This window comes from Pavona decussata, unplaced genomic scaffold, assembly GCF_977016875.1.
Source record: "Pavona decussata unplaced genomic scaffold, jaPavDecu1.1 SCAFFOLD_254, whole genome shotgun sequence".
NCBI lineage: Eukaryota > Metazoa > Cnidaria > Anthozoa > Scleractinia > Agariciidae > Pavona > Pavona decussata.
The window spans coordinates 462,027-480,023 of record NW_028145657.1 but is presented as its reverse complement, the minus strand read 5'-3'; the positions used below and the strand labels follow the sequence as shown (position 1 = coordinate 480,023).

The 17,997-nt window shown below is 37.6% G+C and overlaps 1 protein-coding gene across 5 annotated transcripts; it reads right to left on the bottom strand.

Moving 5' to 3' along the window:
* Positions 1-124: 124 nt before the first annotated feature.
* Positions 125-16,053, bottom strand: LOC146456414 (uncharacterized). 5 transcript variants are annotated; one of them, XM_085092626.1, is made up of 9 exons: positions 15,896-16,053; positions 9,076-13,546; positions 6,893-7,043; positions 5,245-5,470; positions 4,979-5,125; positions 3,873-3,959; positions 3,080-3,243; positions 1,847-2,194; positions 125-1,116 (listed from the first exon to the last, which is right to left on the bottom strand). In XM_085092626.1, the coding sequence occupies exons 3-9, from the start codon at positions 6,935-6,937 to the stop codon at positions 904-906; spliced, it is 1,230 nt and encodes a 409-aa protein (XP_084948752.1). In that variant the 5' UTR covers positions 6,938-7,043; positions 9,076-13,546; positions 15,896-16,053; the 3' UTR covers positions 125-903. The 5 variants fall into 5 exon arrangements, with proteins under 5 accessions (XP_084948752.1, XP_084948753.1, XP_084948749.1 ...); XM_085092623.1 differs by having other exon boundaries at positions 128-1,116; positions 5,245-5,496; positions 6,893-7,216; XM_085092625.1 differs by having other exon boundaries at positions 128-1,116; positions 5,245-5,496.
* Positions 16,054-17,997: the final 1,944 nt, after the last annotated feature.

Below are 17,997 nucleotides of genomic sequence, written 5' to 3'. Positions count from 1 at the left end.
ACTCGATTTTTTTTAAGAATGGTGCTTTCTAATACGAAGGGCGTTTTTTTTTGCGACCTGAGAAAATCAGATCTTAGTAAGTGCGAAACTTATGGAAATCTGTGAGTAGCTACTCATAATCTTTTAGAGTTTTTCCCGCCTATCCGTAAACCACGCCGAAAATATGTCTTTGTGTTAGGAGGCGCCCAAAGTTGTATTTCTTCATTGAGTTAGTTTAATTTGTAGATTTTTTCAAAACTTTACTATCGTTATAACATTCCACTTAAAAGTACTGTAATTAAGTTAAACTACAACTTCACAAAACGATAAATTGCCAATTTTATTTTCTGTAGCTTTCCACCGATTGTAAAAGCAGCTTTCTAGCTTCTCAGATGTTGCACAAAGGTTTCAAAAATCATAAGGCGAGTTGCTGAAATTACAGGTGGTGTGCAGGTGCGCGCGTGTGAGTTGTGATTCATGCATTTCTGAGAAGTAAGCCGTTGTAAACTGGCTTTTTAATTATTAGCCGGCACTACCCAGCTATTAAGTTTGGCTAACTGAATATGAATACGTGAAACACGTATGGTTAGCTAGTTATAGCTAACCACAGTTATAACTAACCCTAGTTAGTTTGCCCGGGCCTTTCCTTAACGATCACCTTTTACAGTCGGCATCCTGCATTGTGAATGATATGCGGGTTGTTTTGGTTGAATAGGTAATCATAGGATGATATCAGTATCAAATGGTCATGATCATGTAGTATATCAACGCCTGTACATCTAGTAGTCTTATAATTTCTAGTTGTATTTGTGTAGATTAGATGAATTAAAACATGTATTACTTTTCACCCAGATAATTTGTTGCTCTCCAAATATGTTCCTTTGGACGAGTATGAGTAAGCAAAGCCGGATTTGCTTGTAACATTCATCTTTTAACACTTTTCAGATTATTTGCCTTCATTTTCTCTTGAATGAATGTCAAAAGCTGATCTTGAGCTGCCCTCTGCGCATGTTCATTATAGTGCACGTGATCCAGTGTGCCATTAGGATAGGAAAAGGTCATTGGATACACGTCCAGCACAGGAATACCAGCTTTACACATAGCATTCACCGCGTACTTATGGAACAACTCCAGTCTCTGAAAGAAGAAGAAAATGCAACACAAAATTAACTTTGTCGGGGGATGAAATCATGTCTACAGTAACCATGTAGTGATGCGACATCGATTTAAACTATTTTTCCCCGAGCGCGTAATCAAATTCGTAGTACAATTTCTTGAAAGCAAGACCAGTGTCTGCTTGTGGACAAATTCTTCACTGCATGCAAGTCAGTGACGTGGATTGAGAAAAGAAATAGGAACTGCTAAACTTGTTACTAAGTCGCTAAATGACGTCTGATTGTATTCACAAGTAAAATAATTTGAGGTCGCCCTAATAAGCAGGGTAAATCTATGAATTGGCTCTGAAAATTCAGAAATGCAAAAATAAAAAAATAAAAAAAGAGAAAAGAAAAAGAAAAAGAAAAACAATAACAACAACAAAAACAGCCACAGTAACAGCAACAACAACAACAATAATAAATTTAAAAATAACAAAGGGATATAAAATTAAATGTACCAATGCATGAAGACAACAAGTCGCTATGTTTAGATAAGATTATAGTCTGTGATGTTAGATGATCATCTGCTTTATTGGAATTGACAATGGTAAATTGACACGCTCAACGAGGCCCAACTGATCACGTGATTAGATGATGTGACGTCAGTCTACTTGATAATAAAACCAACACAGGAAGAAAGACAACAACAGAATGCAGGAAAGGAGGATAAATGATCTGTAGAGTTTTGCAATTACACGCTGTTTCATTACCTGATGCGTGTGAAATCTCCCAAAAGTTACATTCTTGGGAAGTTCTGCGTACACTTTATGCGCCTTTTCTCTTTCTATGGATGTTGTCGTCTTCCATACAGGAGTTGCCATGTTTTCATTTTTGTGATTCATCTTGCTCTTTATAAGTTTCACCAACTTATCTATAAGGCCTTTGTACGTCGTAAAATTGAGCGATATAGGATAATGCACGCCAAGATTGAAGAGAAAGAAGCTGTTCTGAGTCTGCATTTCAGGAGAATCGAGGATATCAGCCATGTATTGAAGAATAACAGTTTCATTAAAGTCGTTTGGTTCAAACTTTGATTTGGCCTCTTGCACGTTTGTCAGCTGGAGAAATTAATACAAAAGAGCTGTGGTTTATAATGCGAAAGACACACGGGGAATACAACAGTGGCGGCTCTAAGTTCAGCTGGGATACATTAAGCTTTTCCCATGTTAAATTACTTTTTTGTTACCACATAAAGAAAATTACAGCCTTACAGGAATGGTCATTTTTTGCTGTGTATCTCTCAGCCAAGTTAGCAGTTGACAAACACTTACTGATCGATTGATGAATCTGTTAAAGTGAATGAAAAATAATGACCCAGGAGGGTGAAATATAAAACGAGAGGATGGAAAATTGAGGGGTGGGGGGGGGGGGGGGGAAATCGAGTAAAATGGTTCAGTTAAAATCAACTACGTTAAACCCAGCCCAGGAACCATTCTAGAAAATTCACCAAAAGTGATTATGTAACTAATTTTTGAAGTTGCTTTCCTTAGTTATAGGTTTCTTAAATACTGAGGACCTCATAGAGTAGGTTTCAGTTGAAAGTCCAACGTATGAATTTCGCCTTTTTGTTTTGATTTTGCTTTACTACGCTTTGGATTGGTTAGTGAAATTTACACCATATTCTCAACCAATGAGAAACAAAACCAAAACCAATTTTTCTTGTCTTGCTCGCATGCGCTTTCTCGCGCTTGGCGCCGGTTACAATTGCTTCGAGTTCTGATCGGTTCATTACCCTGCCCACGTCTGTTGTGATCGGCATGATTGGGTAAGAGAAGTTACTTTGGTTTCAGTTTTACGAAAATCAAATGAAAACCACTCTAATAGAAAAAGTGGTTGATTTAATTGATTTATTGGCTGCCTTACACCGTATTTTAATACTAAGAGAAATACGAGCAAGACTAATGCGATCAGTTAGAACGAACAATCTCTAGCAACTCCCATACCTCATATATCCACATGTATGAATCTTTACACTTTTTGAAATACCGCTTGCATATCCCTCTCTTTCTGAGTGACTTTAAGAAGTGTTGAGCAACGGAATCGCCATAAATCCACAAAGTTTCTGCTTGCGCCACTGATGTCTCTGCTACTATTGTTGAATCGTAGTCTTGTCATGAAACAAAAAAGGTGCAAATTAACATTAAATAAACTGAAAAAAAATCCATCTCCAAACATGCCAAAGTCAAATGTATATCAGTTCTATGCTCTCATAAAGTCATAACTGCACTATATACTATATGTGTCGACATAATGTCAAAATATCTCCTTGGTTACAGAATCCCTTTTAAACCCTGTTTCTGATAAATACTTACAGAAATGCAAGCATAAACCGTAAACAAAATACCCTGATAATATAATAGGCCATTTCTGCGTTGTTGTAAACCTCATTATGCAAGCGAGGCTAATATAAGTTGAAGCTTTTCGTATGAAAATTAGTTTTGTTTGCATATGATCATGAGCGAAAATTAATTTTCAAAATAAAAACTTTGCACTTAGCCCCGATTTCATAATGACGTTCTAAGCAACTCGTAAATATAATGGCCTATTAACCCTTCATACGGACAATACATACATTTGTGACCTTACACACACTAGCCGGCACTGAAATAGAATAAAAAAAACTGATTATTTCGGACAATTAGTCGGCTGCGGTCAATATCTCCATCTCATATACAAGAACAGGAATTTAAGGTAGTAATGGTTTGTTAGAAAGAAACACAGGTTACTCGAATTTACCCTGAACGAAGGGAAGCCAAAGACCGTTGACCCATCTACCAAATCCGTCCTGTAACAGGTTGCAAGTGATTCCACACTGAGGCGATACTGTTTTTATTGAAAAGAAATCATTTAAGTAACAATTTCTGGGCCCGCTGTTAAGTTGAACCCACTCATTATATTTGCGTTGAACTCGGAAGATAACAGCAAAACAGAGCAGAAAAAACGTACATGTTAGACCATCAGCAGTCCGCTTTCTATCACAGTATGGAATACATTAGTATGGATACAAGAAGCAGAGACCGATACAACGTAGAATTACGGTTTAAAAGTTACTATATTTCGGCTGGCCAAACCAGCCTTCTTCAGGCTATCCGAAATATAATAACCTTTAAACCGTAATTCTACGTTGTATCGGTCTCTGCTTCTTGTATCATTTGTTTTGTTAAGCCGATCAGATCAACAATTGATCCAATGTATACCAGCAGGATTATCGTCCATGGTTGTTGCTTGGACTTGACTCATTAGTATGGACAATCTTTCCTGTTTTAAATCTGTAATGTTAAAATACTATTTCACTGCTTTAGATAACTATGACTGCGATAACCCTTGAACGTTTAAGACTATAGTCTTGCTCGTCCAGTAACCTGTTGTCGTTAGCTATAGTGTATTCATCTTGGCTTATCTTACTATTTTATTTCAATCGGGTCCACAGTAATTGGCTTCTTGCTGTCGTGGATACCGTGCCTAATTTAATTCAGTATGCTGTAAATGTTGTAAATGGCGAAGCTAATAAAATAAAAATAAAAATAAAATAAAATAGAGCAGGTAATCACGCGCTGAGCAAGAGGAACTCAAGGATAAAAAACTGAAGGCTCGGTTTGCTTGTTCGCTTGCTTAGGTCGCCGTCTTGACTATTTAGAAAGAAAAAAGGGGGACGTCGTTTAGTCTATAATTCCCTGCCTTGTCTGACCAATTACCAAAGTGTTAGTGCCCTTAATTTCTTTTCAGAGTTTTTTGTTTTCCAAAAAGTGAATTTATCCGGAATATGCATCTTCTATTAACTTAATACCTGGAAAACAGTCTCATTAAATCTCTCAGTTAGAACGTTTGTTGAAAAGTTTTACCTTGAAAAGCAGAAAAATCAGTCGTGGTGTCGACACGTTCTGGAATAGAGAAAGTAAAAGCAGTTTGACCTCCCAGAGGCTCTAGTATATAATCATCACCAATGTATCCCAAGATTCCATCGGGCTGGTATTTTCCTTGGACTGTTCCTGTTTGTGCAACAAATATATGTCATCTTTTAAATTCAAGTGTAAAACGTTTCTTCTCTACTGAATCTGCGGTTTGAATACAATTGCAAAGTTATACACAAATCTCTAATCTTCCAAACCTTTGATGAACCAGTCTGTTGGCGGCTCACGTAAACCGTCGCAAAGAGTGAAATCCAACATGATCTGGGCTGAGTAGTGACCAGGCTCCATAGCCAAGAACACCACCTCATACTGTCCGTTATCATGGTTCCACACTTGCGGCGCAAGGGATGCTGGGCCTTGTCTGATATACACTCTCCAGGCGTCGCCGCCAAAGTTTTTAATAACACCATCTCCTGTTACGGACTGGATGAAGAAACGACTAAAGTGGCCTAAGAAATATATAAATCAGTGCATAAACAAAGAAACAATATAATGATTGCTTCACTCAGTCGCAGGAGTGCTCGATGCAAAAACATACAGAGCGAAATATAAATTTAAGATAGAAAATGTAACACAGTTACTCGAGTTTCACGCACTAAGCGATCATCAGACGCTTAGTGCGTGAAACTCGAGTAACTGTGTTACATGTTCTATCTTAAATTTAAATCAGTGCATATATAGTTCATTTTCAAACTAATTAAGGGGAACAGTTTAGCATATTTCTAGCTCTTCTTTTGTAGTTTTGAAGAGCGTAATAAATGACAAACTTTAGATCTCATAAGATTTAACCATTAAGTTATCCATCAAATAAGATATATTCAAATTTAATATGCGAGGCTAGTGAAAACATCCCCTTTTCGATCCAGAAAGAAAAAGTGGTACGGTTTATTCCCTTGTTCCGTGTTGCGTGGTCCCTCGCATTCCAAAGTTAGTGGAATTCATCTAATGCTACCGATAGCTTTATGATCACCATGTTAACGAAACAGGAGGTAAGCGATCGGCGTTAGTAACTCAGCATACACAGACTGCCTCAACTCAATCTTACCCTCCAAATGGGTTTTAAACAATTAAGGCCTTATCATGCGTTTCTGAAATGCAAACTCCCGAAAGCATTTCGGGCGTGAAAACAACTTTACCCGAGCAATGTTCATTGCTAGAAATTCGAATTTAAATAATATCTTTTCTTTAAAGGCAAAACATTGAAATTTGTAAAAGAATACCTCTATCTAGACGCTGGCGGGAGGGGAAGATTCTGCACGCACGAGCAATAAACGTTCACAAGTTTTTAAATATGTGACCAAACGCCACCAAACTAAGCAATTTTTTCAGAAATTTATCTGCAGAGAATCTGGGATAGGCTAATGTTCTGAAACTTTATTGAAGTTAACGTTACCATGGCAGCTAAATTTGGACTGTACGGTTTTTAGAAATTCGAATAAACAAAAATTAATTATGCTACAGTTGTAACTTTCCTGTTTTTAAGTCATGTTATGTTTTTCTATTGGTTATGATCATGTTGTGGTCAATGTAGGTGCTAAAATCCAAGATGGCGGATACAAGTTACTCACGGCAACATCTGTTAACATCAATTGAACCTTCACGTTTCACTGCTTCTTTCTCCCCCTCCCTCCCCCTCCTCACTGGAAATGAAAGACGAACAAGCCGGTTTAGATATGGTGGCTATTTTGGCACATAAAGTGCAATTTCCGCTATAAAACTACATACTTTTTTTTTTTTAAAGGAAAAGCTAACTACTAATCGATAGAAACAGATTCATTTGATGGGCTCCAGGAGAATCGCTCGCTAAGTTAAACCAAGAGAAAATAGCTTTTAATGTTATTTTACCTGCAGGCTGTATCTCCCATCTCGTGATAAAACTGCTCCTCGCATCAGTCCTCCACTCGGAGTTTACTTGCCGCTGTTCCCAGTCCACTTGACCGTCACAGGGTTTGGCCATTCCTTCCCAGTCCTCCCGCCACCTATGCATTCTACACCACTGCTGGTGAAAATCTTTTATGTCATTTTCGCTAAATCTGAATCTCGTTCTTCTAATGAGATGGTGAATTCCCATCGTGATATACAAAGTTGTTATGGCAAAAACAAAGAGAAGAACAGTTCTTTTGCTCAAAGAACGTGGGTAGAATATTCCAAGAGCTCTGCATCCCATTCCTAAAAAAAGCAAAGACGGATATGCCAACACAGATCGAGTGAGAAGGGATACAAAGTAGTGAGTGCATATGAAGAAAATTTTAGTTTAGTATACGCTAAAGAAAGAGGGAAAAGTTATGCTCGGTCATGAAATAAAAAACAAAAAACATGGCACCCAACGAGAACATAACACAAGATAGTTAAAATGCTGTCTCCTACATTCCCTAATCATTTTATGGGCTTTTAAAAAGAAAATTTATTTAAGCTAACTCAGTTTGATCTGTTCCAATTATGTTTTTTGCTGAAAATTTATATTGCAAAGAATTTTAGGAAACGAAATCTTATTCCCTGAATTTACGAGCTGTGATTGGCTTTCCGAAAATGATAGCTTGCGCTTTTTCACACATTTTAATAACGACGTATTTACTTATCCAAAATCAGAAGGTTTGTGGTGGCTATTTGCTAAAGAAACTCTAATTTTTCTTCACAATCTAATCCGAATTTCTGCGTCGGGTAAGTTCTTTCAGAACAGATTTACAACGAAACGAACTGTTCGAAGCTTCTGAAGAAAAACATGTTAATTAACTAGCACAAGGTCAGTATTGGGGAAAAACACTGATCAGTTCAGTCTTATTTTGAAAAGCGAACAAACAAACAAAATAATAATAGTAATAATAATAATAATAATAATAATAATAATAATAATAATAATAATAATAATAATAATAATAATAATAATAATAATAATAATAATAATAATAATAAAAAACCAAGAAGAAAACAGAAAGAAAGTAACGAAAAAGAACGCCAAAAATGTATTTGCCCATTACGGACCCACAAAGCTACAATCAAGGGCAAAAATTCTTGGGAGAAATTTTCATTAGATTGAAGTTGAACTCCAGGACGAGTTTTTACTGAAATCTAGTGTGCATGCCTCGGCGCGATCACACGTTTGTACAAGATGTCACACCAGTCTTGTTTAACCAGAACCTTCCAATATCTCAACTGGACGCCTACAGAATGGAGGAAGGATTCTGACAGGTTTAAAATACAAACGTCCAGGGACGTTCAATTGCAACGCACCGTTTCAACTGGCTATGTGTTTTGTAAAAGCATTCATTACCTCAGAAATTCGTATTTGGTTGTAAAGAATCAAGGAGAAAAATACTTAGGTTTCTCTTGGAAACTGTCACGAATCAAAGTTTTGTAACACTAATTTCTTTTGAATTGTTTTCGAAAGAGTAAACATGCCGCTTAACGCTTACGTAACGGCCAATAACAGTTTGTTACTTCGAGGGATAAGAGGCTCCTGCGGTTCCTTTTAAAACACTTTGTGCGACTTAAAGTTTTAGGTAATCGGATCGGATCGCATTCAACTTTATTATTAGTTTCTGTATTATTTAATTTATAATAAGTATTTTGCTTAAATTGGTTGTCGTTGGGTGCCCCTGAGAGTCTTTGAAATCTAACTCGTTTCGCTGTTCTTGTCTGGTTGAAAATAAAAAATGTACGTAATCATTTACTTCGATGCGTACCATATTCAGGTTTATTGTAGAAGAAACAACCAATTGCAAAACTCAGTCAGAGTTTTGGTTGCACTGATTGAAAGGGGTTAATGTCTTTGGCAGCAGATATTGTTAATCATTTTAGGATTATAATGTTAACTGATGAGTTGCAATACATTATTTTGCATTCCAAGTATATCTTTGAAACCTCAACTAAGTGCTATGCTTTTCTACTTATTTTACAATTCTTTTTCATAGAACAGAGTGCGACTTTCCCTTGAATCAAATGTAATCAGTCCCAGATCGATAAATAGTCATAATAACACAGTGAAAAACAAGAAGAAGTTACAAGACCAAATAGCAGATCAGACTGACCGAAATCCAGTTGCGACCAAGAACCAAGCAACAAGGAAGAAATATCCTTGCTCAGTGATGGAGTGAAATAGTTCAGAGTTTCAGGTCGACGCAATTAAAAGAAAACCTTGGTATCGATCGGTGCATCAGATTTCCATTTAAATGGACGCGATTTAATTATAATAGCAAAAAGTGTATTGGTTCTTCTCTGGTCACTGGGGAACAAAACCTGCCAAATAAACCTAACAACATTTGAATGCATGTAAACTTTTAAAGCGTTTTTCTTCATTTTAGTAACAAAGAGAACATGTTGAAAAATTGACTTACGCATCCAACCTTGGTGAATTTAAAAGTTCTTTACTCGAGGTACGAGAAAGTCGCTTTGATAACGAAAATTCCCGCCATACACCTCACGGTTGCTCGGGTGATTGGTAATCCATTTTAACTTTTTTAAACATCTTGGCATTGGGGTTTACCTCGATGTAAGAAACTGACAGATTTTTCTTTGTGGTTGCCGATTGTTTTCCTTCCCTGTATACATATTGTTTTGACGTTTATGTTCCTTTATCTTACGTCAGCTGTAAGTTCAGTACAGGTTCTTACACCGAAGTAAAGCCTGGCAGTAGCTCTCCACTGATGAACACTATCAAGTCAATTGTTTTGAAAACAATCAGACCAAGGGATAATTTTGTAATAAACTTTATTTGCCATAAAGGCGCTTTTTAGTTCTGCAATGATAACAGTGAAGGCCACGTAGAAATTACCACGTGACCAATACCCCATATTTTCCGCTCGCTGTTTTCAGTTTCTCAGTAAAATTGAGGACTTTTGCGTTAGCATCACAAGTCAGAATTATTTTGCACTATTCTCATTCTAAATCACAATGGGAATTATTACTTTTACCCATGCCCATTTCTCTAAGCCGCGCTTCTCGCCTCACTAGCAACCGAGCTCTCACAAAAGCATCCTTTGTGCTAAAGATGAGTTAATTTATCAATTCCGGAGTTCGCCGATTGCGCGAAGAACCATTTTTATCATTTCTAACCAGACGGCCACCTTACCACCAGCGTCTACAGGAAGTCAACACATAATGATCAATACTTAGCGTGTGATTCACACCACCCTCAATCAGTTAAACGCGGTATTATGAAGTGTCTGTACGACAAGGCGAAACGTCTCGTGACCATGATCTCTGAAGAGAAGAAACATCTGTTATCTGTACTTGACGTTTCTAGCCGATATCCCTCCTCCTTTGTGTAGAATGTTATCAAAGACAAGAACAGCCCCAACAAAGAGCTCGAGGCAGCATTTAAATCCACCGCCGTTTTACCTTACTATCCAGGGAGTATTGGAACCTCTCCGCCCCTGCCTAGAACAGCAAGGCATTCGCACCTTGTCCGACACGACACTTAGGTCACACTTGGCGCGACCAAAAGGGCATCGTCCAGCCGACTAAACAAGATGGCGTGGACTACAGGATTCCCTGTGAGTGCGGGCAAAGCCTACACTCGGTGAAACAGGGAGATCGATATTATGTAGGAGAGAATCAAAGGGCACGACAGGAATATACGACTCGCCTATAGCCAGACCTCCGCCGTTTCTGAACACGCTCACGAGACCGGCCGTTGGGACAATAAGTTTATTGATCGAGACTCTCACTGGTACACACGTAGGGTCAAAACTATCCACATAAGACTTCACCCTAATAACGTCAACAGGGGTAATGGAATTGAAACTTTCAATTCCATCATCCCTGTTGAAGCGTGGATGCCCACAACAACCCAGTTTAAGGGAGTACCTTCCCTGCTAGCAGAGGCCTCTTTTCCGTTATATTCGCTGAACTGACGGGCGCGAAGAAAAGAGATCTCAGGGCAGAGGTCTCTTTTCCTCGCACCCGTCAGTTCAGTGAATCAGTACAACGGAAAAGAAGCAGGGAAGAGAATATTTGCTCCCCTAGCTGTGTAAACAGTTAACGATGTCATTATTATTGGCAGTAAGTAGTTTGCTACCTATGCACTCAAATATATATATAACCCCAGAAAGGATGAGAAATTTAGTGTACTGAAGGTTCAGTACGGTCAAATGATAAGCAGACATATAACTGCTGTTAAAAAAGTAATTATAATTGTGGAGCTCCACTTTTAAGGTTTGGCTAAAAATATATATATTATCTCGCGTGCATGTTACCCCTAATCTCGTGACATCGGGGTACGAGATTATGTTACCCCTAGTTTGCGGCTTGGATTCCTGAATAGCTCCTGCTAGGATCTTTTTGTCGATTTTTCCCGCATATTCATAAACCACGCAAAATGTCTTTGTTTTAGAAGGCGCTTAAAATTGTACTTCTTCATTGAGTTAGTTTAATTTGTAGTTTTTTATTTTATTTTACTATCGCTATAACATTCCACTTAAAAGTATTGTAATTGAGTTAAACTACTACTTCACAAAACGATAAATTGCCAGTTTTATTTTCTGTAGGTCTTTACAATCGTAAAAGCAGGTACCTATCTTCTCAGATGTTGTACAAGGGTTTAAAAAATAAGGCGAGCAACCGAAATTACAGCTGGTGTGCAGGTGCACGCGTGCGAGTCGTGAGTCATACATTGCTTTAGCTAGCAACGGTTGGTTAGTTTGTTCCTGTAGTTACTGCTGTAGTTAGTTAGTCAGTTAGAAGGTGTTAACCCATCTACTAATCGTTAGCTAAGACTAGTTAGGTTAGTTGGTTAGTAAAGAGTGACTGTAAATGAGTTAGCGCAGTTAGTATATTAGTAGTGGTTAGAAAGTGGAGGGAATGTATGGTACATTAATCATTAAATAAGTGCCCTAAGGTTAGGAAGGCATAAAGGGTAGCTAGGTCATGCAGGTGAAAATTATTACTGTGTTCATTAGCAGTTAATGAATTCAGAGAGTATTGGTGTTGTTGCAATTAGCTGTTTCTGAGATACTAAGTTAGTTAATTAGCTGTTTAGTTAAATAATTAGTTGGTTAGTTAGTTAGTTATTGAAGTAGTAAGTTAGTTACAAGCTAAGTCTTGCAATTTAGTTGGTTATATGATTAATAATTATTTAATACAATACTATTTACAAGGCTAAAAAGTTAAAAAAAAATTAAAAACTAAACTTGATTAGTCGAAAACGTTTGGTTTTTAATATCTTTTTAACTTTTTAGCCTTGTAAATAGTATTGTAAATCTCAAGCGAATATTATGGACAATTATTTAATACTGATGTAATAACTTAACTATTTGTCAAATTAGATGTCATTTGGTGCCAGGTTAACCTCATGAGAATGGTTCAAGTTAACATGATTCGAGCTATTTATATTAATGGGTTAGCTAGGAGCTGTTAGTGGGTTATTTTGAAAGATAATCAGTTTCCCTGGTTAGATTGAAGAGAATGGATTAGTAAGACTGAGGAGTATTAGTAATTAGGATGGGTTAGTAAGGAGGATAATGGGTTAATTAGAGAATGAATAATTAATAAGGGGATTAGTATGTAAGTTTCCCAGACAACTGTGGGAATAGAAGATTAGTAGGAAGAATGTTATAAGTTAATTAAATAGTGCTGAGTTAATTAAAGCCATGGTGGGATAGTAAGAGGTTGGAGGGTTAGTAGGGGGTTAGTTACTAATAAGGTTGAGAAGAGAATTACAAATTAATTCTTGGAGACAGAAGATTAGTAGGAAGAATATTAAGGTTGTTAGTACTGACTAAATTAAAGGTGTAGTGGGTTAATTAGAAGATGAATTGGTCTACTAGTTAGAGGTTATATTGTGAGTTACTTAGAGGATTAGTGGTTAAGTTTCCAGATTAGTTTGAAGACTGTGGGTTAGAAATAAACGGGAGAAAAGACGGGTTAGTTTAAAGCTTTAAAAGTTAAGTTTGTTAATATCATATTAAAAGATGTTACTATACAATAAATTAACTCTATAATTATTAATTATAAATTAATGTATAATTATTTCTATTTCGTTGTCAATTTGATTAAGGCGTTAGTAGCGAGTTACTTTATTAGCACTGTAGTAGCGAGCTCACATTTTGATTAGTGGATTATGTGCAGAGTTTGATATCTGTTTGTTTCTGGGTTGGTCCGAAGTTGACATTGGCTCCTTCAACTCCCAGTAGCTTCCATCTTCCACTCAGCCGGTTATTGAATGTCACCAGTTTCTTTAAAACGGTTGTAGCTTTTCCTTGAACAATTGCGGAGTCTTGAATTCGTGACTGAGACAGAGGGAGAGAGAGTCAATTCCAGCGCTGTGACCGAAGAGTACATCACTGCATGAAATCGTGGTGTCTTGACGATCATAATATTCGCGTGATCAAAGTGTGCCAGAGTGATAAACGTTAATCAGATGCAGTTTAAGAGACTACAGTGAGGAGATTGATTTGCATTCCCTAGGGTGAAACAGGATGAGTTAACTTTCATTGTGCAGAGACTTGTTTAAAAGAACGCTCTGGTTGGTGACATCAGCACTTGATCGAATGCCAGTTAATACTGCAAACAAATAAAAACAACTGAGTAAGGAAATATCATGCACAACAGTTGCCCAAAATGTTGTTGTTCGTTGTCAACTCTTTCAGTTAGATTCTGTAGATTTAAGTTTTACTTACTTATAGGTTGTTTCTCAAAGTTAAGTTTTATTCTTGAAGTCTATATTAATACTAACAGTAGAACTTACTTTTTTTTAACAAGAAATAACTGTCAGTAATGTATCTTGCGAATTTGAAGAACTGCGCATATCCAAGTAAACTATATGGTCAAAATATATATTTTTGTAGCGATTCTGGTTTTGCCTCCACATCTGCACGCACAGGAAATCAATTTTCGTTACAGCCGTCCCGGGATCACTCGATTCTCATTCTCGTATATCAGCATTATGGGGTCTGGCATTCTCGTCCCCAGAGCCCCAACGTTTTTTTTTTTTTAATTAATGAACGAGTGGCTCTGGGTCCATCCAAAAATATCTTTTTTTTTTCATTGGCTGTCGAAAACCTGATGCGCTATAAGGTGAAAAATGCTACGCTTCTGCGCATTTGTCTTTACTTCCTAATACTGAGCAATAATAATAATAATAATAATAATAATAATAATAATAATAATAATAATAATAATAATACTGAGCAAGCGCAATGGTAATTTATCACACTGAGCGTGCGCTACCGGATGTCGTGAAATTCACGACATCCGGTAACGGCTGTTACCAGGGCCTACGGTCCAACCGCTGACCAAAAGATCGTAGGCTCTGGAAACGAGGATGGGGTCTGGGGATGAGAATATCGAAAACCGAACCCGATTGCGCAGTCGTTGTTTTGAGTGGACCGCGGACCAAAAGGAGTGCGACCTCGGATAGGGGAATGAAATCACTATACATATATTTAATATTGGTCAAGTCAAACGAATAATTCTGTCACGGAATGTATTAATCAGCATATTTCGTCGTTGTGTGTGTGAGGTCACTTGTGTCTTCCAAAATTACATTATCCTTCCTATTACTTATCACAGCGGGTTCTAATCAATTGAATTGCGTGTGGGGAACACAAACAAATTTGGACTCGAGGGTATGCATTGTCATATGGGCCACAACATCATAAACAATCGATTGAAAAGTCTATGGTAGATTACCTTGAAAGACTTTGATAATGGGCTATCAATTTCTTATACTGTCTTGAGTTATCGAACACACGGGCAAAGAAACAGATCGAACTCTCACCAAAGAAACGAAAAATATAATAGGGATCTACAGGGATCTTACACACCTAAAAGAACCTTATTGTTTTAACATCACGGATATTCACATGTGGCGTGTTTATAATTGAAGCGACTCAGTCATCCGTTACATCAAACAAAATCTGCTGCCTCTATAGGGAAACGAAAACACGATAGGTAAATGACGGTATATCATTTGTGTAAAAGAGCTTTCGTTTGTGCTCGGTTGACCATTTTTGGCACGGTTTGTCCTCTAGTCTCAGATGTCGTGAGAGTTAATGATGTAACCTCACGCGTTAGTGATAATGGCTCATTACGTTACACAGCATGAACTTGAACAAAATGTATTGTAAGTTGACGTTCCTTATTATTTTTTGCCCAATCGAAAAGAATATTCAAAGAAGAATAAAAACATGGCATCACGATTCATCTACTTTTATCATATTCCAGTTGAAAATATTTGCCCAACACGTAATAAAGTCAAGGAACATATTTTTTTTCCCTAGCAATAAGCCACTTACAATTCAACAAAGCGCCATGAAGCCAGTTATTCTTTCCCGTTAGACAATCAGCTTCAAAAACAAAAGCTGTTTTCCATGTTTTATATATTCTAAGACTCGATCGAAGCAAACTAACTACAGCTCTCGCTAGGCCGTTCGATTCTTTGAAAATATTTCAGCCGGAGTAAAGTGTTTGAAACTCTCAAGGCAGAATGAACAGCCTTGTAATTTGTCGCGGTTTCTAGCTCAGAAATGAATTTTTCCTTCGTTTAATGGCCTCCTGTTTTCATAACTGCTGCTGGTTTCATGCACATAAATAATTGAGATGTTTTTCGGAAAGTGGAAACAAGTTTCTCGCTGTGTTCTAATTTCAACATGCTACTCGTTCGGCTACAGGCTGAATGAGTGACAGCTGCCTAGAATTTAGCCACCAGAAACAGCCCTAAATCCTTAGTAATTTTGCTCTGATTGTTATAAGTTTCCTGACGAGTAGCATTTCAGTGCGTTACAATTCTGGGTTCACTTAGCTTTACTTTTTTCAAAATAAAATTTGCAGTGGGTGACTGATATTATATAAAAGCATTTAGGAAACTCAGAAAGGTTTAATCATTAAGTGGTATAGTTGAGATCTACTTACCAAAAACTGAGTTTACAAGCTACTGTTCGTTTCCAAAACATGCAACATGCTAAAGGTGTTATGTGCACTTGTTAGCCCACAAGGGCTGATCCGAAAGTTGCAGTTACAAGTCTGCGAAAACTTGACGCGCAGCAGAGTATGGTGTGGGTGAAAAAGGATGTCTCTCACCTGTCGTCTTATTATAAATAACGCGATCACTTTCCTTTTCGCTGATTGGCCAAAAATGTGAACGCCTCTTATTATCTGCGTTTCTTTAAAGCCAGCGGTTGATTCGTCTTGCTTGATTGCCGGTGATTACGAAAAGCAGATAAATTATTGATTTGTATCTAAAAGAGTAAATTTGCTTGGATATTACTGATTTACTTCGGGTGAGTTCACCTGACAGGAACCCAAATTGGGCAAAATCATCCCTTTTTAATTTTACAATACTCGATCTGCGTTTGAAGAGTAAATTATACATGTCTTGCGTGTGGAGTCGTGTTTAGTTTAAGCACATGAAGATGCAAAGAAAAAAAATTGCGAAAATTAAAGAAGTGAAAGTAGCAGATGCCAAATTACTTTATACCAGTGTGATAAATTGGTTTTCGTGTAAGATAAACAGATCACGAAAACAACGCAGCACCGTCACAACACACACACAACGGCAACCACGAATTTGTATAAACAACATTTTTTTCTACTTTTTCGACGCTCTTGATAGCATAACTGTTTTATAATCTTCATCCGACAAATATTAGGTTGGCGTCCCTAATTTCTGCCAGTCGTGAAACGTACAAAATACTGAATCTGGTCATACAAAATGGATGAAGTTCGTGATTTAGGCAGATATCACTGATCAATCGTGTACTTTCATCAGTTTTTACGGAACAATTATATAAACACGATAAGAAACAACTCAACATTATTTAACTTTTAACAGAAAAAATAATCTGTTGCATACTTAACTGGCTCTCTCTGAATTGTTGACATTATTTCCATTTGCCATACTCATTGGCTCGAGCTAAAAATTCAGATGCTTAATGACTAACTGTTATTACCGTAATCGACCATACCCATCAGAAAACATAAATACATAGAAAAAAAATCCAGACTATCAGAGATTGCAGATAAACATTTGTGACCAAGAGTAATTATCTTCTTTCTTAACAATGGATAGCCACGTTGTTTATTTTAGCGGCACATTATAACCATGAATGAAGTTGCTTTTAAGTAAAATTAAAGGAAGATTAATTGCCAGGTGGCAGTCAGTTTATAGCTTAGGACTGAGAATCACTTGAAATTCACGGAAACCGGTACCATACAATTACACGGATTTTTGAAGAGATTACAATCGGGAACTATAACTGAATTGAATACAATGAAAAGGGAGAAAAGGGATGAGAGTTTTCTGATGGTGGATGTTATATATAAACCTTCAAGATGAGCCGTCTCTGGCTAATCCGAAACCTGCCGAAACGCAGTGTTCCACCAACAGCTGAAACGCACGTAAAACAAGTCAGTCTTTTCATGGTGCCGATATGACTTGCAAGCCGGGACCAGTTCATCCCCGGTGTGGCTCTGAATAGCTTCTGAATCAGTCGGCTACAAGATACTGGTCCAAATCCGTCATGTTGGAGTACGAGTCAACCGCTCGCTTTATATTTTTCCGGCTAAGTTTCTGATGCGTTTATTCCCAGGGCGCCCTGGTTACTCGGCCCATAGGGACCGCTTCTCGAAGGTCCCCATTCCTGGCCATTTTGGTCGGCGTTTTTCAAATCCTTTGGTGATCGATTCGTGGTTAACTATAACTTTTGGTGCTGCCTTGCTCATATTATAGAGACCGTTAGTCATGAGTATTTCAATCCAGGCAGTTCCTCAGAACTCTCACGCTCTCTGTTTCTTACCAGCAAATAAGTTAGACTGCGAGTAGTCTCTGTCTCCTCCTATAAAGTTCTGTAGCGCGCGAGAGAAACGCGGGCGCTCCCCCTCTCCAATCCCTCCTCGTTCACTTTTTTAATTTACATACGTTTGCGCGCGTGATCTGAGGAAAAAGTACGACTGCTCGCAGTCTATAGGTAAGGAGATTCCAGAAATTGGTCTGGCAAAGTGATTATCTAAAGCTA